This window comes from Ailuropoda melanoleuca, chromosome 17 (genome assembly GCF_002007445.2).
Source record: "Ailuropoda melanoleuca isolate Jingjing chromosome 17, ASM200744v2, whole genome shotgun sequence".
Taxonomy (NCBI): Eukaryota; Metazoa; Chordata; class Mammalia; order Carnivora; family Ursidae; genus Ailuropoda; species Ailuropoda melanoleuca.
Window position 1 is genome coordinate 29,129,620 of NC_048234.1, and position 23,139 is coordinate 29,152,758.

The 23,139-nt window shown below is 41.9% G+C and overlaps 1 protein-coding gene across 1 annotated transcript in view; it reads left to right on the forward strand.

Moving 5' to 3' along the window:
- The window catches only part of RORB (RAR related orphan receptor B), a 203,952-nt gene that overhangs the window by 157,513 nt on the left and 23,300 nt on the right, over positions 1–23,139 (forward strand). Inside the window, 4 exon segments of the mRNA XM_011231560.3 lie at positions 654–1,055; positions 17,734–17,855; positions 19,350–19,482; positions 22,732–22,839. Coding sequence (XP_011229862.2) covers positions 654–1,055; positions 17,734–17,855; positions 19,350–19,482; positions 22,732–22,839 — 765 coding nt within the window.

The window sequence follows — 23,139 nt, forward strand, 5'->3', positions numbered from 1 at the left end:
TTACCCAATGTGCTATTTAGAAAATGTGAAATATGGGACGCCTGGGTGGCTCAGTCGGTGAAGCGTCTGCCTTTGGCTCAGGTCATGATCCCCAGGTCCCGTGGGATCCCCAGGTCCTTGCTCAGTGGGGAGCCTGCTTCTCCCTCTGCCTGCCGTTCCCCCTGCTTGTGCTCTCTCTCTCTCTCTCTGACAAATACTATCTTAAAAAAAAAAAGAAAAGAAAATGTGAAATAATAGGGTCCCATCCAACAATCTAGTAACCCTAGTGCTTAACCAGGGAAGCTAAGAATGAATGTTGGCTGACATTTTAATAGCAGGCACTATGTGGTAGTTTTGGGTTTGTGGATTTTTTCCCCACACGTCAGAAAGAGCCAGGAAGTATGCCCTCTAACTTCATGGCAGTAAGAAAGACGTAAGTTTTGACATGTCTTCCTAGCTTAGATTTATTTCTCACTTTGCACATAAGCCAGTACAGACACTCCCAAGTGTAACCTCTCACCAGATGCGGGGTGCACATGAATAACCCTCTTGGGCTTGGGGTGCTAGGATTCTTTGCATCTGAGGTCGAGGGGGCAACTCTCCATGACCCCTCGGACGTGCCGACAACGATAACCGCAGGCGTTCTCTGCTTTTCTCTCCACCCTCCCACCCAGCTGTGAAGTTCGGGAGGATGTCCAAGAAGCAGAGGGACAGCCTGTATGCCGAGGTGCAGAAGCACCAGCAGCGGCTGCAGGAACAGCGGCAGCAGCAGAGCGGGGAGGCGGAAGCGCTCGCCAGGGTGTACGGCGGCAGCATCAGCAACGGCCTCGGCAGCCTCAACAGCGAGGCCGGGGGCACGTACGCCAACGGACACGTCATCGACCTGCCCAAGTCCGAGGGCTATTACAACGTGGATTCCGGCCAGCCGTCCCCTGATCAGTCAGGACTTGACATGACTGGAATCAAACAGATAAAGCAAGAACCTATCTATGACCTCACGTCCGTACCCAACTTGTTTACCTATAGCTCTTTCAACAACGGGCAGCTAGCGCCAGGGATAACGATGACAGAAATCGGTAAGTGGGAGTCGCCTCCCAGCTCCTTTCTGGCATTTCTGCTTTGAAGTCGCCTTGGTCCTGTGTAGTATGGTCGTTGCCGTAGGTCTAGGTTTGATGGCTGGCGTGCGTGGCTTCTCGTGAAAAACACTATTTGATTTAAAAGTATTTTGTGATAAATGTCAGTGGTCCCCTGCCCCATAAAAGTTGATGTCAAGCAAAGGAAGAAAGAAGAAATGATCAACAGGAAGATGCTATCTGTAAGAAACAGATGCTCTCTGTTGAATTTGGGTTCATCACTGAAGAAAAAACGTTATTGGTATGCACAAGAGAATTTCAGCAAGTATTCAGAATGATACTATTTAAAATAAAATAGCTAAGGGACGTAGAAGCAATATGGAATAACTGAGTGAACAGGGCTCCAACTCTCCCTCTAAGATACCTTGGGACAGACCAGAAGCAAATGGTACCTCAGTTTCCTTCTTTTCAAAGGCAGAGGGGGTAGACCAGAAGACTGCTATGTCTCTTGTAAAATCTGAATTCAAGATTTCTACATGGGAGTAGAGTCTAAATTCCTGGCAGTGAAAAGAGGGTGGTCTGGAATGTTACAGAACCATGAGCGACCAACAAGGTACAGTGAATAGGGCTAGTCACTGGCCTGATTGCACCAGCAATGGGATTCCCCTTTGGCTGCAGTGAACTTTGATCACTTAAGGAGTGGTCCTCAAGAGTGTGCTTTCCTAGGCATGCTCTCTTCCAACCTGTTACAACTTTATTTTACCCTGTTAAACTCAGGAGTCTATTAAACGTTTAACTAGTTGATCTCATTAACAACTGCCATAAAAATATTGATGTAGGTTTAACACATGACCCTCCTGGGTCACGAGGTTGCATGTTAACAGTAGCCTGGAAGAGCTGCATGAATGGTGGCTCTATCAGGCTTCATTGTGGTATTTGGAATGGGGGGGGGGGGTAGGGAAGGGAAGCGAGCTAGGCCTCAGGAACCTTAGAGGAACCTCCTCGCACATCCTGCCCTGAGGGCGTCACTAAGAACCAGGCCACCTGAGTTCAAATGCTGACTCTGGCTGATATTTAAGCTGGAGCAAGTTTCTGGATCCCAGTTTGCTCATCTTTAGAAAGGGAAAAATATTAGTTCCTAGATCACACGGTTGTAGTAAGAATTACATGAGTTCATACTTGCAAAACAGCAATGTTTGATGCTCAGCAAGTGTTCAATGGTTATTATTTGCATGCCAGTCACCTTCTCTGTCTAAACTATGAGTAGGAGCCCAAAGCCTACGAGCGTTTTAAATAAAGTTGATGTGAACACATAATGAAGTACGTGCCATATGTGTCTCGGCTACTTCTACCATCTGGTTGAGGAAGAAGTGATGTTACACAGTTATAAAACCTGAAACGTTATCTCCTTTTTTGTTTTTTTTTAGCAATTTAGCATGTGACAGTGAGTAGAAAAGTTGTTGACAAAGCACATGCAATAACATTCACAGCTGAGAGACACAGAAATCTAAACATCAGCTATCATGACAAAAATCTTCATTATTATCGCTACCCTTAACCTTGGTTCTTTGAACTCTGTCATAGGCACTTCACATGCATTTAACTTTCACAAACATCTTATAAGTAAAAATATGATTCCCATTTTACATATGTGGGAACAGAGGCTTAGGGGTGTCTCGTGGCCTTTCCTGGGTCCTTCGGTTCCATCCAGGCAGTCTGATTCCAGTCCTTTTGCCTATCCATTACCCTGCTACCTGTTCTGGGTTTAATATCCACACACTGCACTGTCAACCAATGGGGTCAGTCTTTTAAAGTGGAGTCACTCCAGGTGCCTGAGGGGCTCAGTCAGTTAAGTGTGAAACTCTTGATTTCGGCTCAGGTCATGATCTCGGGGTTGTGAGATTGAGCCCTGCATCAAGCTCCATGCTGGGCCTGATGCATGGAGCCTGCTTAAGATTCTCTCCCTTTCCCTCTGCCCCTCCCCTCTTTGTCCCTCTGTAAAAAAAAAAAAATTTTCTTTTAAATAGATAAATAAAGTGGGGTCACTCAACCTTTCCAAGGAGACATATTAAAAAGAAAAAGAAATGGGCACCATTTTTTGCTTTTATCCTCGTTCGTATCTAAGTATCTGAGTCTGGTCTTGATTCTGAACATATGTATAAAACATAATGAGGCAAAAACTCACAATTGTTGGGCAGTCTTCTGCCCCATTCCCCAAAGGAAAGGCTTCTAAGAATCAGAAACCACAGTTTCTTTGTGTTTCAGAATCAGTTGGAAGTATTAGGGAAAGAGAAATACAGCCAAAGCCATCAAGTCTGGGTACCCATTTCCCAGTAACGTTTCCTTTCTGGCCCTCAGTCTGTTTATTTGTGAAGTGATGTATTTGGACTAGAGGATTTCAAAACTCGTCCAGATTTTCTACAGACAACACCACCCAGAAAAAACTAGCATGTACTTTTCCTAACATTTTTTCGATACCATTAGTCTTTGGAGATCTCTAGCTACGCTGTAAAGCTTGGGGGCTTCTTCCGTCAGACCTTCAGGGATGCAGCTGGCTTATCCTGCTGCTGTTCTCAAATTTAGCAGGCTCCTAGACCTAAGTAGGGACTTGGTTCATGTTTCGTTAAAACAGCAATGCCATCTAGTGGACACAGACTCCCGCGATGGGTGTCAAATGCAGATAACCTGTGACAAGCCACAGCAACGCGATACACTGTTCTTTCTTGCACCATCCAAAGACCTGTTGCTCATTTCCCTACAACACCGTGTCGTGTCGACAGCAGTATCATTGAGCGGAAAGGCATCAGTGGTGTGGGGTGATGCTGAAGGACCCTGGTTCTAAAGCTGAATTGCCGAGTTCAAAACCTGATGTGCCCTTTCCCATGTGCAATGTCCCTAATCTCTTTGGGTCTCCGTTGTAAATCTGGAGCAATAATAGTCCCACCAGAGGGTGTTTCTGAAAGGAGTTAATATGCATAAGTTCTTAGGTTGGCACCTATCAATCGTAAGCCTTATTATTATTATTATTATTATTATTATTATTATTATTATTAATGTAATTGGTATTGCAATGTGATTCGTACCATTATAATTAATAACAGTGCTGGTTATTACAAGTAATAGAATTACCTTTTATTGAGCACAGATCTTGTGCTGAGCCATGTCCTCCATTGAATTCTCATAACAACTGTATTATGCCTATTAGGGAGGTAGGCATATGTCCATTTTACAGATGAGAAATAAAGGCTTGGAAGTTACAAAACTTGTAAAAAAAAAAAAAAAGCAAAATAAGCATGTGAGTTCAGGTCTGAGTAACATCAAAAGCCATTCTTTGAATCATTATACTGTATGTCGTCCCACCAAAGGGAGCCCCTGACGAGTTAATTGGCATTGCCACAGCAAACGTGCATAGTGTTTGCTGCCTGCCCACCGTCCTTCCGGGTGCAACAAAGGAGCGCCCAGAGTGAGAGAGCTGACATTGTGACCTGCCTTGATTAATGAGCATCTATACTAATCTGGCTGGTGGCAAGCTGGCACAGAAAGAACTCCGTGAAGACAAAATAGAAAATCTGATTTTAGCCACATTCTCACTGGGTGAATTGAAGGCGATATGACACTAAAGAATTTTTGAACCTCATTCTTGGCTATTAGAAGCCCTGATCTGCTTCCCCTGGTTTCTGAAGGAATAATGAACTGTGTACAACCAGGACATTATTCTGATATTGAATTTATCATAAAAGCAGATGTTTTTTTAAAACCAGTTTTGGGAATAGTTCATATAGAATGTGGTCTTACAGCTTGGAAATAATTTAATAAAACCACATGTGTAAGAGCCATAAAACAACTCATCCCAAAAAGTGAGTTAAAGGAATGTCATGAGAGTCAGGAATATTCCCCAGAAAATCCAAGCTTGTCTTTCTAAAAATGTCGCAAAGGAACTGCAAACTTCTTAGGCTAAGGACCTAATATACTTACTGTCTGGAGAGAAGTGTAGAAAATGCATGTTAGCCATTTTGAGGTTCACACCAATGCCTTCAGGTGGATAGTGAAGAAATCATCCCATTTTGCAGATGAAGAAATTAAGGGATTTTCCTAGAACACAGAGTTAGTTAGGTGACAAAGCTTAAATTCTGACGTAGATCATTTTGCTACCCTGGACTATCAGGCATGCTTTTGAAAACATGTTTTTGAACTGTGCCAGGCCTGCAAGACCAGCAGACCAGGGCTCCTGCCCTCACCAGCTAAGAGCAAAAACAAACGATTGCAATCCCGTGTGTCATCTATTGTAAGTCTGGGGCATGATGGTACCACAGACCCTCCTGGAGGTGAGGGAGATGGGCGGCTATTGCTTACTCTGAGCCATATCTCGACAGGAATGGTTTATTCTCATGGTCTTGGAAACAGAAAACAAAATGTGGGTAAACAAACAGAAAAATATGAAACATTTCAAGAATTATATCCTTGGGTTTCTCAAAATCCCGTGGGAGAAAAAACCATGAAATAAGACAAGGACGACAGTAAGCTGCAAATTAATATTTAGGCAGGAGTATTCACTGGGTTTAGCTGGAGTTTTACTTCAAGCTGGCATGAGGATGTGTTATATCTTCGGGGATAAAATTTTGCAGTGGTTGGTGGCAGGGAGAAGACACCGGCTAAGGGATACCCAGCAAGCGAGCAAAGAAGGAAGGGGGAGCCTCTCGTACGTGCTCCCCACTGTAGCTCTCAGGTGGCTCGGGGGCTTTGTATGAGCGGTACCCTTAACGAAAGCTCATTTAAGCTCGAAGACGGTTGACAACGTATTTGCGAGCTAGTAGACAACAAGACAGTTCAAACAGCCAAACAATATGCTTTTAGAAACGGGAAAATCCATCAAATCAGCTGTGAGGCTAATTTGCTGTTGCTTTTCGTAATTTCCTCTCCAGATAAAGACAAATGTGAATTCCTTGGTCTCCTCTGTATAATCTTAAATATAGATTTAGTTTCCTATTTCTTGTGTTTTCTATTTATGGAGCCTGGAATTTTAAGCATAAAAACTAGATACAAACCTTTTAAAAACAAAACAAAACTTTTTTTTTTTTTAATTCCAGAAGCTGAGTTTAAGAAAGATTACAAAGAGGTTGATATGAAAGTGATTGAGTCCCTTTCATTACTACTGAACTCTATCAAGTCTACATAGAAACACAGGAAGATCTCACTAGCGTGCTTTATTTGAGGGAATTCTATCAACATTGGTGTTTCGACTGTTACTTATTAAGAACCCCAAGCAGGTGCTCTGGTCTTAACAGCGGCGCCTTTAATGACGTACGCTCCTACAGATACATCTTTTAATAACTGCTTCAGTCTGTCTGCACATATTCACATGTATATTTAATAAATATACATTTCTCTCTGCATCATTAAGGACTCATTCAGAAACAGTACAGAGAATAGAATTTAATTCTAGCCACATATTTCCTTTGTCCCCTGATGGCACCGGAAGCAAACACAGGTAGGCATGCAATTCAGGAGCAACTGTCTAGGAAGTCATTGAAATAAATAAAAATAGACCAAATTAAGTGAGAAAAAGCAGCATGGGGAGAGGAAAGTCCAGTGTCTTTTGTTCTCCCCTTCTTGCTTTGAGGGAAGACATCTTGGGCACTTCCACTGTCCTCCAGTACCTCTTGCTCCTTACCCACCCCCCCAACCACTGGCCCTTTGCACGCAGGTTAGGAACCACATGTTGAAATTGAGAATCCTTACTCCACATACTAGCCATGTGAACTTGTTCAAAATTAGTTCAGCTTTCTGAGGCTCAGTCTCTTCATCAGAAAAATAAGGTGGGCTGGATTCGATGACTTTGAAGGATTATGGTTCTCCCACCTCCTGGTGGGACCTTTAGCCCTCTGTACATATATCCCTCTGTTACAGTCACTTCCCAAAGAGAAGGAAAGGCAGGTAGACAGGAGGGACTTGCAGGCAAGTAGGCTGTCCTGCAAGATGATCGAGACCTTACCTGTGGCTGTAGCCAACCACACCTCCCTCACAGGGAGGAGGACCCATGGGGTGAGGGTGACCTATCAGCGATACAGTTAACAACCGCGGTCAAACCAGAACTACGTACCAGCCTCTTCTCTCCATCCGCCCTCCTGAAACAAAACAAAACAAAATAAAAAACAAGAAACCAGATTAAGATGAGCATCATAACCAGAGGAAGCTCAAGAAGAGGGTGGCAAGCAATCTCCAAATACCCCAAGTTCATGTTCATTCAATGTAAAGGATGAGATGCCGTATAGGTAGAGCTTCGGGGTAAATCCACCTGTCCTCACTGGCGCACTCCACCTGACTACCTCCCTGAGCCTCTCTTGTGGGAAAAGAGGAGACTATAAAATGAGGATATGTTCTTGACTGCTAAGGGGCCTTAGCCTTAGTTCCAGGCCTACCAGTTTACCTTGGGCGCTGGAAAGCGTCTCACTTGACTCCTCTGAAATTTTCACACCCCCTTGTTCTTTGCCACCTGCAGAAGAGGCTGCTATTTCTAGAATCCTGCTTTCTAGCTCAAGAGAAATTTCCTGAATAGGGGGACTGGGCTAACCAACTCCATTTGTCACATTTGTGGGATCTCTACCATGGCCACATTCTTATATTAACCAGTCCGTGGCTGTGCATTATTCTAGAGTGTCCTAGGACAAAGAACTACAGTTCATTGCTAGGGTCATTCCAATCCACATCTTTCTAGATATCCTTTAATAACCTCACAAAGATGACCTAAAATCACCTAGTGGTATGTTGTAGTCACGCTAGTATCAAGCTCTGTGCATTTACTGGAGTCAATGGCATAATGTATACAAAAGCACTTTGTGACCAGCAAGGCCCCAAGCAAATGTCAAGATGGTTTACATTATAAGCAACACAAAGATATATGCTCAGTTCCAGTACTTGTACATGTAGGCATGTTCGTGACAACACGCTTTACCTCTATTACTACAGCTTTCCTAACGTGCTAGCATTCACTCCATTAGGTAAATACTCTAACTCACCTTTTCTATTTTGAGTTGAAATGGTGCAAAACTGATCTTCCTCAGTGGACTTTTCCTAGAGATACCTGTTCGGGATTAATTTTTGACTCAGAATTCAGAACTTTGTAAGAAAACTAAAATTCACCAACACCCCCCTGCAAAAAGGAAAAGAAAAATGCTATTGAGAAGCTGTCAGAAAACCAATTCCACTTTATACACTCAATTTCAAAAGCCATAGTAGATATGAAATATTCTGCAGTAGGGAAGAAGAAAGGAGATTTCAAGAGGTTCTGCCTATGACTTGTCGAGGGGGAAAATGTTTATGCTTATGAGATAACCTCGGAAACAGCCCCCACGGTTGAACAGCATTTCGAGTCTTTGACCCTGGTTCTTGGCAAGAGCCTTGAATTGCTTTTCCATGGATTGCAGGTGGCCGTGTACTGTTTTAGCCACACTTCCATGCCCCCATCTTGGGAAGGGCGGGTTAGGGTTAAAGTACCACGTGGGCTGTCGTGGAACACAGCAATGTCATTTGATGGCCAGGTCACTGGAGGTCAATGCACTTTGGTGTTACTGGCATAGGATACAACCAACTTGAGAGGCTCTCCCTGTCAACAGGTACAGGATTTACTTCCGTGACATTTACAAATGTGGGGAGACCGGTGGGAAATGTTCCTAGCTGGAAAGACTTTTTTCTTTGTTTTATTTTTATTTTATGGTTGTTTTGATTTTATTTTAGGATCTAAACTTTCCTGTGGCAAAATACATTCAACCCTAAGGAGAAAAAATGTACTATTTAAATTTGAGCCATGTTTCTAAGGCTCATAGTGGAACTGCTGTCTTGTTTTCAGACAGGTTTGTTGTAGGACTTTTAAAAATTCGAATTAAATGTTTGAAAATGTAAAAGTTACCTCTCAAGATTTCCTCGGAAATAGTTCCTTGTAAAGGTCAGAAGTACATTGACTAAATCTCCAAAAGGGGGACGGGGATTGCTTCAGTTTAAATCCACAGTCAATCCATAGGTCAACAAAATCCAAATAGTAAAAGTCAATCCTGACGATGGCCCTGAGCAATTTTCATAATTAGGTTTTCATCATTTGTGACCCACTAATTGTCCTTCGGGTAGCGTGTGGAGGTGCAGTCTTTTAAAGAGAGCAGGGAAAGATTTTAATGGGCTCTGGGTTGCATTGCTCTTGTTTGTTCCATTTGAGACTCTTCCTTACTCTCACCCTCTGTAACTCTGCAAGACTTCTCCCTCATGAGTCCAGAAAAAAAGAGAAATTCCCATGTAGCCCCTCAGACTCAAGTCGCCATGCTTCACACAGCCCTTCGAAGATGTCTCTCCTGCCAAATCCTGCTGTAGATAGAAAAGCAAACCCAAAGACACTAGGACTTTAAGATGTTAAGTGACTTCCCAAAGGGCACAAAGTAAAAATCTGAAGGGGTCCATATTGGCTTCCTCTGTCTTACAAGATAGCTTCCTTAGAACTTACCAATTCTAGGACATTGAAGTAAGTTGATGTTTCCTGATTGTTCTGTGAAGGAGGTCTTTCACTATGAAAATTAACTTTGAAATGTAACATTTTCATAAGAGACTCTTTCTCAATTCTATTAACTAGTTTGAAGAAAGTGAACTGTAATTTCCCAAAAGTTAGACATATACTATCACAATAAAACAGAACACTTGTGATCCCAAACAGCTTTCCATTATTAAAATAGGAAGAAAGCACCCTCTGAGATGGCTAATCTGTTTGGCTGCTTGTGATGCTTTTTCCTTTGGCTTATACTCTGCTTAGACACTAATGCTGCACAGATTCTTTTAGTTTTTCTTTCTGCTTTACATTCTGCTTTCTTACCTTCTGTTAAAGTGCTCTTGGAGCACCTGGGTGGCTCAGTCGTTAAGAGTCTGCCTTCAGCTCAGGTCATGATCTCAGGGTCCTAGGATTGAGCCCCACGACGGGTTCCTTGCTCAGCGGGGAGTCTGCTTCTCCCTCTCCCTCTGTGATCTCTCTCACTGTCTCTCAAATAAATTAATAAATTCTTAAAAAAAAATAAAGTGCTTTTACCTGAGCTTCCCAAAATTTGAGAAAATATTAACCATTATTATTAACCATCCATTCATTCAGTCTTTGCCCAGATATTATTATTACTTGTAATAATAGTAATCTAAATTTTTCATTGTTCTTCTCTATGTTCAGATTTCATTGAACTGTGTTGATCACATTTTCATCCTTTTTTAGACTTAATTACGTAATCTCGTATTTTGTTAATATAGTTTTTCTGAAGAATTCTAAGAACATGTTGGTTCAGGTCTGCGTGAAGTAAAAATCTGTTATACCATTTTTTGATATAATAATCAGCAATAGAATTTGTAATGAAAAGGAGACCAGAAGCTACCTTAATTCACTGGTGAGGGAGTAATGAGTGGTTAGACCAGGACACTGAGCCAACAAAGGAGTTAGGTTGTTTATGCACCCAACTCCTTCTTAAAAGAATTTGAGAAACAAATGCTAAAAATACACAACTTTCCTATTGAGACTATGCATCAGTAATAGATGACTGTTTTAAGTGTAAATGTGATTGATGTTTTTATGCTAACAGGACAGTTCCACTTAGGCTTAAAAAATTACAATCTCTAAATAGATATTGGAAAAAATCAGAAAGATCTTGAAATTGACATTGTCCTGTCTGACAGTCACCTATTACACCCTCACCAGTGCACTGGTTCTATTTAATGACAGGAAACTTACAAAACTAGTAGTCTACGGTCAAAAAGACAAAACGCATGCTTGGTTAAACGTTTCACCTTTCAGCCAGTTGTTCTAATATATTATAGTTACTGCCTCAGAGCGTGGATTCTGAGGAATCTTGATATTCTGAAAACCTAATGCAGGCACTTAAAACTTGCCTTGAGCAAGTCCGTAGAGATATCCTGGCATTAATTCAAAGTGAATCCCCTAAGAATTCCACTTTCACACTAGTAGTACAAACGAAACAGAGAATGGAGTGGTTCTCCAGATCCTTAAGGCAAGCGATAAATTAAAAATTCATTAATCATTTTGATTGAGGCTGAGATAGAGTATTTTAGGGAGAATACTTCCAAGTTTAAAAGAAATCCCTTGTGGAGGAAAATGAATAGAGGGTATAGTTCACCAAGAAGAAACCATCCTTTCTTATGAAAAAAAAAAGGGGGGGGAGGAGAAAGAATTAGGAAGTTCAGATGCAACCCCCTCTAGTGCTATATATAGCATGGAGTCTCCGCTTTCTCGCCTTGGTACAGTTGGGCCACGGATGCTCTTGGTAATAACACTGAAAGCAGCAGTTTTTAAAGATACACTCAACTTTCCCCGCTCCCAGGATGTGGGATTCTAATGAAACCACCTGTGTAATCCGTGTCAGAGATGCTGCAGCCTTTGGAGAGCACCATTTGCTGAAATGTCTAGTGAGAGCTAAAATAAGCCCCTTTGGTGGAAAAAACCCGCTGAGTGGTTGAAATCAGAGCTGCAGAAGGTCACTTGCTATTTTAGAAGCTGCAAGCTGGTCCTCATTTTATAGCATTACAGTTATAAACAAGAAATTGTCACCTTACTTGTCAGTTTACCTGTTTCTCACCGAAATATACACATGTAGCCTTTTCTACATAGAATTAGGTAATTTGGATGACGTGTTTCCAAACTTCACTTTACTCTCTGTATCAGCATGTATGCAAAATTATTGTTGATGTATTTCTTTAAGCGTTACTTCAAAATATTATTTTTACATTGTGTGATATGATTGATCTTTAAAACTCCATTTACCTTTGTGAACTTTATCATATATATCTCAACTATTTCTAAATGCCTTAAGGAAGGACTTCCTTCCTACTTCTTAGATTTATCCAAGGATCATAATGAAGATTGATGAGGATGGGGAAGGGTGTGGAAGTCCTTTAAGTCTCAGAGACTAGGGAGCCGATTCTCTTCTGGAATTATTTAGATAAGGCCATTTGGAAATGGAAGAAGGAGGTTAGTTCCAGCCCCAGGCTTCTATAATTTTTGCACACACTGTTGAGAATTACCATCAATTTTATTCTAGCTTTCCCTTCAAAAATTTAATTTTTCTCTTCCTATTGCCCACATCATAAGTGGATTTAAGATTACCCCTAAGAGTTCCAGGGAAGTGTGACAATTTTAACAATATTTTTTAGTATTTTTTCATCAAAAATGATCAAGTGTATTTGCTTTATATCAGTTATTTTCTAAGCCTCTTTATTGGGGTATGATTGGCATACAAAAAGCTATGCGTATCATTAAATATACAACTTAGTTTGTAGATAAGTATGCCACCATCTGTGCCATAAATGTATCCCTGTATCAATTATTTTAAAGATTTCTAGGATTATTCTTATACTTGAATCAGACGTTGTTTCTGTCTCATGAAGAAAGTTACTTAATACAAGGAGTGACGAGTTTTGCTAGTCCCTTATAAGTCTTGTGTTCCAACAAGCCTTCCTTCAAGTAAAGTATCAGGGTCAAAGTCCAACAACAAAATAGCAATTTTACTGGAGGAGAGGGGTGTGGAGAGAAAGCGAGAGCAAGACACTGTCCATGAAATTAACAAATAGAAAATAAGGCTCGTGGACTTGACATTAACCTGTAATTACACAATTACAATTTTTCCTCGCAACATCAACGTTTGCATTTTACCTCATGGTGATTGAAAAGAAATGACAAGGCAGAGCATCTAAGATTGTTTTTCTAATACCTTGTCATCATTTTATAAGCTATCAGTGCAGCTCGCATGGTCTCAGTGAATTGGACAAACCTCTATTTCTCTGAACATATACAGAATCCTAACTCCTGAGAAAATGTAGCTACAACTTCATATCCAGTTAAGAAACCGCTTGCCTCATCCCTGATCTCAGGAAGAAGAGGGTAGAGTTCACAGACATTGCCCCTGAAAGTGGGAGACCTTCCCCTTTGTCAGCCATCTGGGCCACACTCTCATCGAAGCCCTTATCCCAGCACCGTGCGGTGGGCTCCCGCCTCGATGTGTGCCGTCTGAAGCCCAAGCTGGTTAAAGAATCCGACAAAAACTAGGCTCTGACCAGCAAGTGCAATCCAAGTCCGGGAAACGGATGAAGGGTGTGCGATTGCCCAGAAAGATTCCATATCCTCTGCTCTTTTACCTCAGTCTCTTTGTCTGGACTTCTCATGTGGTCGGTCCCCGGAGAAGACTGCGTTTACTATTACCTTTTCTATTTTTCCAGCCAAGGACTCTTGAAAGTTCCTTTGGCTCCTAGCAGGAACTCTGCATACTGTATTCTTTGTCACTCCCTTTGTCCCTTCTTCTTAAATCCTTCTCCCCTTTTCATAACCGCAGACTCTCAGTCCAGGCGAACCATCTCCTCTGATGGCCGTGCATCTTTCTAGTGGACAGAATGAGCCCTCAGGCCCTACTTCCAGGGCACCAAGTCTAGCTTTACCCTGTGGTTTATTGACCTGCACCTGGAGGGGCCCACGGCAGGTTTTGCACTCGGCTCACCTTTGCATGGCAGACTCACGGGGAGGACGCGGAGCAGGGCGGCTCTGCGGCCGTGCTACTGTGCCTTCACCTTCATGGATATTTAGAACTCTTATGTCAAACACAGGTTTGCCTTTTATTTCTCGCCACAAGGGTGTGGGAAATAATAGTGTGCATTCCATGCTCGACCTCAAAGCCATTGTGAGTGCTTATCATCTAACACAGGACTGTATAAGCTTTCTAAAATCCTTTGTGAAATAAAGCAGACAATGGAAGGATAGGTGGGTGGATGGGTGTGTGGATGCGTGGATGGATGGATGGAAGGAAGGAAGGAAGGAGGAGGAAGGAAGAAGGAAGGAAGGAAGGAGGAGGAAGGAAGAAGGAAGGAAGCAAGCGAGGGAGGGAGGAAGGAAAGATGGATGGATGGGTAGATGGATGGAAGGATGGATAGATGGAAGGATGGACATTTTCAATATTACCTTTTCTAACTCAACATTGGTTGAGCACCATCCATATTTAATGCGCTCTCTCTCTCTCTCTCTCTCTCTCTCACTGCCACACCTGCTGGTTCTGTGCGTCTCACTTCAGAACTGTCTTAAGTTCAGAGCCTCCTCCTAGCTCACTTGACTTCTCACCACAGCCTGATTGGTCTTGCATACTCCCTCATGCCCCTTCAAGTTCTTTGCTATGGCCAAGGTCACCTTTGTAGAACAAAAACCCGACCAGGTCACTCTCCTGCTGCACAGCTTCCACTAGCTCCCAATTGCCTAAAGATAAAAAAAAAAAAAAAAAAATCCATATTCCCTGGCCCTGGCTCACTCAGCTGCTGGGTTCCCGGTGCCAGTTTCCATCCCCAGTCTCGTTTCTGCCATCTCTCCACACGCTCTATGCTGCAAGCCCTGCTGAGTTCTTGCCAGGAAAGACAGACCTGATTTCAAATCACCATTTGCTGCCTTTATAAAAATGGCTGTAGAGTCACTCATTCTTTCCCTCAGCGAAGGGGAAATTGGTTGTAAAAGGTAAGGATTATAAAGAGAAGAAATTATCCAGCTCCTAATAGCTATCTGTGCCTTTGTAAGGTCATCCCCTCTACCTGAGGCATGTCTTTCTCTTCTCCATGTGGCAAACCCCAGCTCAGAGCCAGACCAGCACGCCTCTTCTCTGTGGTTATCTTTCTGCCTCCCCCAGACTGAGTTAGAGACATTCTTCTTTGGACTCCCACAGTAACTCAAGGGCATTTATTACATCATGATAGGATAGGATATGACATGATGATACGTGATATGATATGATACATGATATTGTAAGACCCTTTAAAAAAAATGTCCTTTTTTAAAAAATCTGTACCTTAGGACGCTTGGGTGGCTCAGTCGGTTAAGCGTCTGCCTTCAGCTCAGGTCATGATCCCAGGGTCCTGGGATTGAGTCCTGCATCAGGCTCCCTGCTCAGAGGAGAGCCTGCTTCTTCCTCTGCCTGCTGCTCCCCGTGCTCTCTCTCTCTCTGCCAAATAAATAAATAAATAAAATCTTTTTAAAAAATCTGTACCTTAACCTGGTATATAATAGCTTTTCAAAAAATATTTGTCGAAGGACAATATGAAGGCACTATGCTGGGCTCTGCAGTCCAGTTCTTGAAAAGCACACACACAACCTTGAAGGGTATGGAACAAATGGACCCCCACAAATAACCACAATGCAAGTTTGAGTGGAATAAGGGCTCAGTCGGACATAGAATCTGTGTAACTGCAGCCGAGCCCTCCAGCTGAGAGCACAGGGAAGCAGGGACACCTTCGCAGAGAGAGGACATCTGAGCTGAGTCCTAAAACACACGTGTGGATTTTACTTCCAATTTTGCTTAACCTGTCCATGTATTTATTATGCCCACCTCTTCTTATTCCCCATAGGACGCCAAGCTTTGGTGGCAGAAGGCTAGAGATTTTTTTAAACCTTGGCCAGTAGTTCCCAGGAGGTGTCGTAAAGGAACAGATACAGAGTTTTCCATAATGCAGTTTTGAGTGGCAGTTGTAGTTTTGATTATACACCCTGAAGCCTGTAAATTCCTGACAAATCAGCATATCTTTGAAGATGAAAACAGACTACACCAAGAAGATAAAGGTTTGAAAGCTAGAAAGCCATAGAAATCTTACATTTTCATTATATACTTACTGAGGAACTGATATGTTTTTTTTAGATTCTTAGTAATTAGACTGCCCAAGTGAAATTGAAAAATGATGAACCATGACATACCAATCTATTTTAATATGATACATAAAGGAATTCCTGCCCGTGTTTTTTTTTTACAACATAGGAGGATATTCAATAAAATTTTGACTATAGGATTTTTTAAAGAAAGGATTTTAGAATATGATAAGCAATGAGAGTCTAGAAATTCATTCAGCCCAATGCTGAATCCAGTAGAGCATAACTATAATCATAATTCAGCATTTTGTAGCATCTTCTATATCTAGCACTTAGTGGTTCTGATCGAAAAACTCTAATAAATATTGAAATATCTTCCTTCAGTAGCACTGATTCTAAAATTAAATATCCTTGTTTTGTGTCCATTGGAGTCATCACATTGCTTCCCTGATGACAAATTCTATAGGGTGTCCTAATAATGATCATGACCATTTATTCAGTGTTTATAATGTACCAGGTAATGGACTATACAAGATTTTTTTATTTGGAAAGCTCATTGGAGGCACAAGCTTACATGTGTTTTTATTCTCTACCTCACCAAAACTCAATATATTTCACGCCACATATACCAGAAGCTTAGCGAGGTAAGAAGGTACCTCAGGCCCACTTTGGGAGTCATCCTGGAGGAATGAAATATGGCTATTTAGAAAGAACAGAAAGTGCATTTGAAATTCCATAACCTGAAATACTAGAAAAATTCTGTTTCTGTATGAGCCAAGAAGAGTTATTAGGCAGGAAAAAAATCTGGTCATCTTCATTCTACTCATCCCGCCCATACAGAATCCCTATGTACTTTGGTTCCCAAGATCTCACACTATTCATCTGTTCAAATAGCGGAGGGGATTTTGAGGGAAACTCCTACCAGCTCTAATGTTAGGGGACTCATTGCAGGTTTTTAAGGAGATCTGTTATGTCTGGTTCCATTGCTCAACCTCCATACCTCCAAATCCAGAATGTTCAGTATTTAAGACACAATACCAAATAGAACTCATTTGAGATGAATGGCCCCAAAAGACTGGTTTTGTTTGTTCCTACTTTTTTAATGAATGTAATCATTTTCTCATTTTTAACCTCTTTAAAGAAAAATTTCATCTTATAAAAAATTAGAAAGGAGAATATAATGGTCGCCATGACCCAACTTCAATAATTATCACCTCATGAGTCAATACTGTTTCATTTATATTCCCTCTCCCATTATTTATCATGTAAGATGTTTATATGGTTCTAAAGTCAAATCTACAAAAATAATATCAGAGCATCTAGCCTCTACCCTGTCCTTCTCCTCTCTATAGAGAACTTACCTTTTTAGATTATTGTTTTATCCTTTCTTTAAAAATATAGCCCATAAAGTTATATTTAAATTCCCCCTTTCCGAGATAAACAGTGGGAGTCTAGTGATTTTCAAAATATTTTAAAGTCTTTGGAGTATAAATGTCAGGACTGTTGGTGGACTTCTGGGCCAAAAGGCAGAAAGTATAGTCATTTGTATTTATTTTAAAAATAATTATTTAACACTTTACAACTTGTAAAGCCCCAGGCTTATGACCAAAAGCGGGGGGGAGGGTGGAGGGGAAAGAAAAGGGACTAAATTTTCACTAAAAGACTGAAAATCGAGGCGCACTTGGGTGGCTCAGTCAGTTAAGCATCTGCCTTCGGCTCAGGTCATGATCTCAGGGTCCTGGGATGGAGCCCTGCATCTGGCTCTCTGCTCAGTGGGGAGTCTGCTTCTCCCTCTCCCTCTGCCCCTCCCCCCGCTGTGCATGTACACTTGTCTCTCTGTCAAATAAATAAATAAAATCTTTTTTAAAAAAAGACCGAAAATTGAAAAAAAAGACAATAGGCGATACATAGGTAGATAGTAGTGTTAAAGACGCTAATACAATTTGAGTGTCTCCAAAGGGATTCCTGTAGTAAACATGAACAGCTAGTTTCTTTGCAGAGCGGGAATTTATTCACAAAGCCTCAAACTGATATTCCTTCTCACAGATCGAATTGCACAGAACATCATTAAGTCCCATCTGGAGACCTGTCAGTACACCATGGAGGAACTACACCAGCTGGCGTGGCAGACCCACACCTATGAAGAAATTAAAGTGTATCAAAGCAAGGTACTCGGGGAAACTACGAGACCGTTTTTCCTGGGATTTCAGTATTTCTGGCTTTCTCAGACCTCAGCATTACTGACATTTGGGGCTGGTAACACTTCGTGGAGGGACTGTCCCGCACCCTGTAGGGTCCTTAGCATCATCCCAGGTCTTTACCCCGCCAGATGCCACTGGCAACCCTCTCACACAGCTGTGACAATCAGGTGTCTCCAGATATTGCCAGATGTTTCCTGGGAGGCAAAACTGCCCCAATTAAAAAACTGCCATATTTGAGGGACCAGGGGAACTGTGCCCACATCAGATGACTTGAGGACCTCTCATGGTGGCTTCCTGGGGCTAGGCAAGGAAGAGAAACAATTGAGAAATTGTAGCAGTAATAGTAGTTGCAGATTTACAGTACAAAGATATGCAGTGAAGCATCCTAAATGTTTTTTTCTTGCCCTACATGTTAAAAAGGACCAAAGGAAGAAAGGACAACTCACCTCATTATTATTATATTATTATTATTAATTATTATTATTACTTTGTGTCCATTAGAGAAGTTTTTAAGAGAAGGAATTTGCCATTGTTATATAGGCACATTACTTTCCTTTGGGATTGAGATCCACAATTACAAGATCTACAAGTAAATGAAATTTTAAATAAAATACATAAATGTGTCTATATCTAAACATATGAGGAGCGCCTGACTTGGTCAATTGGTAGACCATGCAGCTCTTAATCTCAGGATCATGAGTTTGAGTCCCACATCGGGTGTAGAAATTACTTAAAAGTAAAATCTTAAAAAATATATATATGATTATAACATACTGATTTTTTTCCACTGAAACAATTAAATCTTAGCCCTTTTATATAAATAAGAAGACAAAGCATAGGTATTATTATGATCAATAAAAAGCAGAATCACACACTTGGATTTATGTTTCCCGTTCCAAGGAAAATAATGCAAGGATCAAAATACATTTCGGAGATCCTAAATTACTTAAGAGAGTGATTTGATTTGAGGTCTTTCCCTGTGAAATTTTTTTTATACCAAACAGCCCTCTCCGTAAGTTCTGGAAAAAGAACACAATGTAAAAATCTTACAAGTTCAGTGTTCGTTAGGTGCCCATGAACATGGCCGGATGGAAGCCTGGGAACGAAATCACTGTTGCTCAGTGCAAGAGTTTGTTTTCCCAAAATGGACTAAGAGCTTGACCTTGTTTAGGGGAACGGAAGGAGGGGAAAGAGCGAAGAAACTGTAAACATCTGTCTCTACATATTATTGCAATGCTTCCATTATTTTAGTCTCAGTACACTGACGATTGTGGTGTATAAAGCTTCAAGCAGGTCAGAACAATATGTTAGAAAATATTGTCCGCCTTTTTTTAACGGAATTGGGTACAGCGGGCCTTGGGCCCCCAGTGGCAGGTAAGCACCAGTAGGGAAACCCTGACTCTCACTGGCTCTCCAAGTTGACCTCTGCTCCGTGCACAGTCCGTGTCCTCTGTCTTGAAGTCCAGGGAAGCGCTGTGGCAGCAATGTGCCATCCAGGTCACGCATGCCATCCAGTACGTGGTGGAGTTTGCAAAGCGGATCACCGGCTTCATGGAGCTCTGTCAAAATGATCAGATTCTACTGCTCAAGTCAGGTAAGCAAGGAGATTCACAGGGGGCCTGTTGGAGACCAGGATGTGGTCAACCCTTTGCTCAGTGTTGCTTCTGGAAAATCTTCCTCCCATATGTAGTTCATTTTTACCACCCACACTGTCAGCCAACTCCCGGAGGAAACTCTCGGTAATAAAAATGCCCCGATACTCATTCAGTTCCCCTTTGAAGTCAAATACAATTTTGCTTATTGAAAGTAGAGCTATTAATTGCAGAGGTTGAGATACCCAGCCTGACAGGCAGTGCGAGTAATTAGCGTGTCAAGGTGGCTGAATTGCTGAGCTGGCTCGAAAAAGCACGACTTGCCTTCTGTTGGGGGAAAGAAGTCCAGGCTAGCAGCGCTTTGCCTCTGTGGTCATTTCCAATCATTTTAATGAGGATAGCCTGCAGCCAGTATACACCCGGAGAAACTCCCTGAGCTCTCATCTTCCCTCCCCTTCTCTCACACACGCTCTCTGACTCACGCACAGTCACGTAGGAGACTCTGCACGTGACTGACTTCGCAGATGCTGTTACCCAAACAGGAAATGAATTTTCTTTCTTGACCTGACCCCCCCCCTTTGAAAATGGAAAATAAGAACCATCACGGTGTTGGTTAACCATGGACCTGGGCCACAGTAATAATTAAAATGTATATAAGTGTGTGTGCAATAACACACTTTACATATGTTCATGTTTACTCATGACATCTCATGTAGTCTGGTGACACTGGTACTATTTCAGTCTTAGAGGAGGAGGGGAAGATTTAGAGAAGTGAAGGGCTGCGTTCAATATCGCAAAGCCAGTAAATGGCAAAGCTGGCATTTGACTTGGGCCAGGTAGCAGAATTATAAGTTGCTGCTGCTTCTTTACCACATGATTGAAGATGATACAAACCATGACTCGAACATGAAGTTGATCTATACGTTATCTGTTGCTGGGTACAAATGAGCCCGACACCTAGTTCAAATGACACTAATCATCAGTTTTCTTCCAAAGCTACCACGCGAGCAGCGTTCAGCAAGGGATGGTTTGTCTCTGCTCCATGTGGGGTTCACTGAGGCAACTTGACTGAGGGCAGTAGGATCCACTCACACGGCTGCCAGTATGAGTCCAGAGTTCAGCCAAGGCTCTGGGCTGCAGGCCCCAGTTCCTATCCACGCACGTCGACCTCTCCACAGCCTCTCCTAGCATGCTTGCTAGGTTTCAAAAGCTAGCACTCCAAAAGAACAAGGCCAAATTGCATAGCATTTTTCTGGCTTAGCAGTGTTATCTCCACCCCACCCTATTAGTCAAGGCAGCCGTGACAGCCCACCTGTAGGAGACGTGGATCCTTCTTCGTGGTGGGGGAGTGGTAAGGCTCTTGAAAAGCTTGTGGGATGGAAGATATTTTTGTGACTCTCTTCGGGGAAAAAAAAAGTCTGCCCTATTTGATATGTGACCTTGAGCTAACCTTTCTAGATGGCTGTTTCCTCATTTGCAAAATAAAGAGATGGTTTAGAAATAATGAATTCCAAACTTACGATTGCATCGGCAGCATCGGATTTGCTGATGGGACTGTTCTGTACCTCGTAGGCATCGTCCGAGGCCCATGGATCTGAATCTTCTAGAAGGGAACACAGTTCACTGTGTTTCTAAGTCTCAGATATAGCCAGTGCAAAGGTTGACACTGGAGAACCACAGCACCATATTATCTTTTAACATCTCTGCCTGCTGTAAAAACGTTGACTCTAGCATAAAAGGCAGAGTACTTAACCTCCCGCAACGCCCGCAACTCACTCGTAAAAAAGGGCTAATAAAACTCACCTGAAATGGTATTGGAAGGGGCAAATAAAATAACGAATGTAAGGGGCCAAGGGAAGTGCCTTCTGCCTTATACTTGATAAGCAGTACCTATTATTGTTTTTGCCAGAAAAGCACTGTTTTAATCAAGATGTACAAATCCCCTTCAATGTGTAGGCCCCTGTGCTAGGGGACATATAAGGGAAAGCAAAGAGAAACCAGCAGATCAAGGACAATGAGACACAGACCTGAATATTAAGTGGCAACATAAAAAAGGCCCCACGCATACCCTCGGGAACACCATGAGCGTAGCTAAATCAGCTGTATGGTAGTTCCTCAGAACATCAATAAACGGTCAGAGGGCAAAACAAAAGCAGCAAACTCATTCATTCAATAAATATTTAGGGGTGCCTGGGTGGCTCAGTCAGTTAAGTGTCTGACTCTTGGTTTCGGCTCAGGTCATGATCTCACGGGTGGTGAGATGGACCAGTGCATAGGCCTCCGCAGTCAGCAGGGAGTCTGCTTGAAGAATCTCTCCCTCTGCCCCTCCCCCCGCCCAGGCACTCTCTTCCTCTCTCTCAAATAAATAAAGAAACCTTTAAAAAAATAATAAAAATAAAACAAATACTTAGTAAACACCTACTAGGTGCCAGGAACTTCTCTAGATCCTGGAGATATAATAGTGAATAAAATAACCACGCCTACTGTGTCTGCAGACAAAGGTCCTGCCCTCTGTGGGCTAACAGTGAACTCAGAGAAATGCTAGCATCAAGGTTGAACAATTCCTTCACGTTGAGACTTCCCCAAGCCTTTGATCTGTGAATGTTGATTGTAACTCTCCGAAGTGAGATTATATTCCGCATTTTGCCAAAACTCATTTGACCAAGAGAACTTCATTTCAAAGATATCAGATGTAAATGGTGCCCTCCAGAAACACCCTGAAGGAGTCCCTGTGTGAGTCATCCTGTGCTGAAATACACATGGGCTGTGGTAGAAACCGAGGCAGGGAACACGTGTGGCCAATAGCAAAACTTCTACAGAAGTGAACAGACTGGACTTGCCTGCTGCAAAGCTCCTTGTGAATTCAGTAGTTTGAAACTACCTCTAATAGTTGTCAAAAAAAAAANATAGTTGTCAAAAAAAAAAAAAAAAAAAGAAAGAAAGAAAGAAAAGAAAAATATGTATGCTTCCCAAAAACATATTGTTGCCGCCCTCCATTTTAGCCACGTTTAAAGTCTATTTTATCTTTAATTCCTCACATAAGCATGAAAATAGCTTTATTTTTTACTCAGGGAGGAATCTTGAGGTATTTTGGAATGGGTGCGTCTATGTGTCTGTGTGTGTGTGTGTGTGTGTGTGTGTGTGTGTGTGTGTTTTCAAGGTTTTTTTTTTTTGAAGTCTCATGGCCTTTATACAATAACTTCTTTATTATCGCACGTATATACATATTTTCTTTATTTTTTTATTCATAGGTTGCTTGGAAGTGGTTTTAGTGAGAATGTGCCGTGCCTTCAACCCATTAAACAACACTGTTCTGTTTGAAGGAAAATATGGAGGAATGCAGATGTTCAAGGCCTTAGGTGAGTTTACCTTTGGTGGTGACACAATTTTCTTAGCTGCCCTCAGTTTCTCCACTCAGGTGGAAGTTGGTAAATGAAATGCCTTGATTCTTGAACATGAACTAGCATCTCATTTGATGAGGGCTGGAGTAGGTGAGCTGCCAGTGTTTTATCTAACCCTTCCGCTCTTACAGTTGTGCATCCTAATATGAAAGGCTGGAGAGAACCACAGACCCCATTGAGATCAACTGCACCTCATTCAGAAATCAATGAAGACCAGTTCTGAAAGAGCTGAGATGCATTCTAGATTATTTTTTGTAG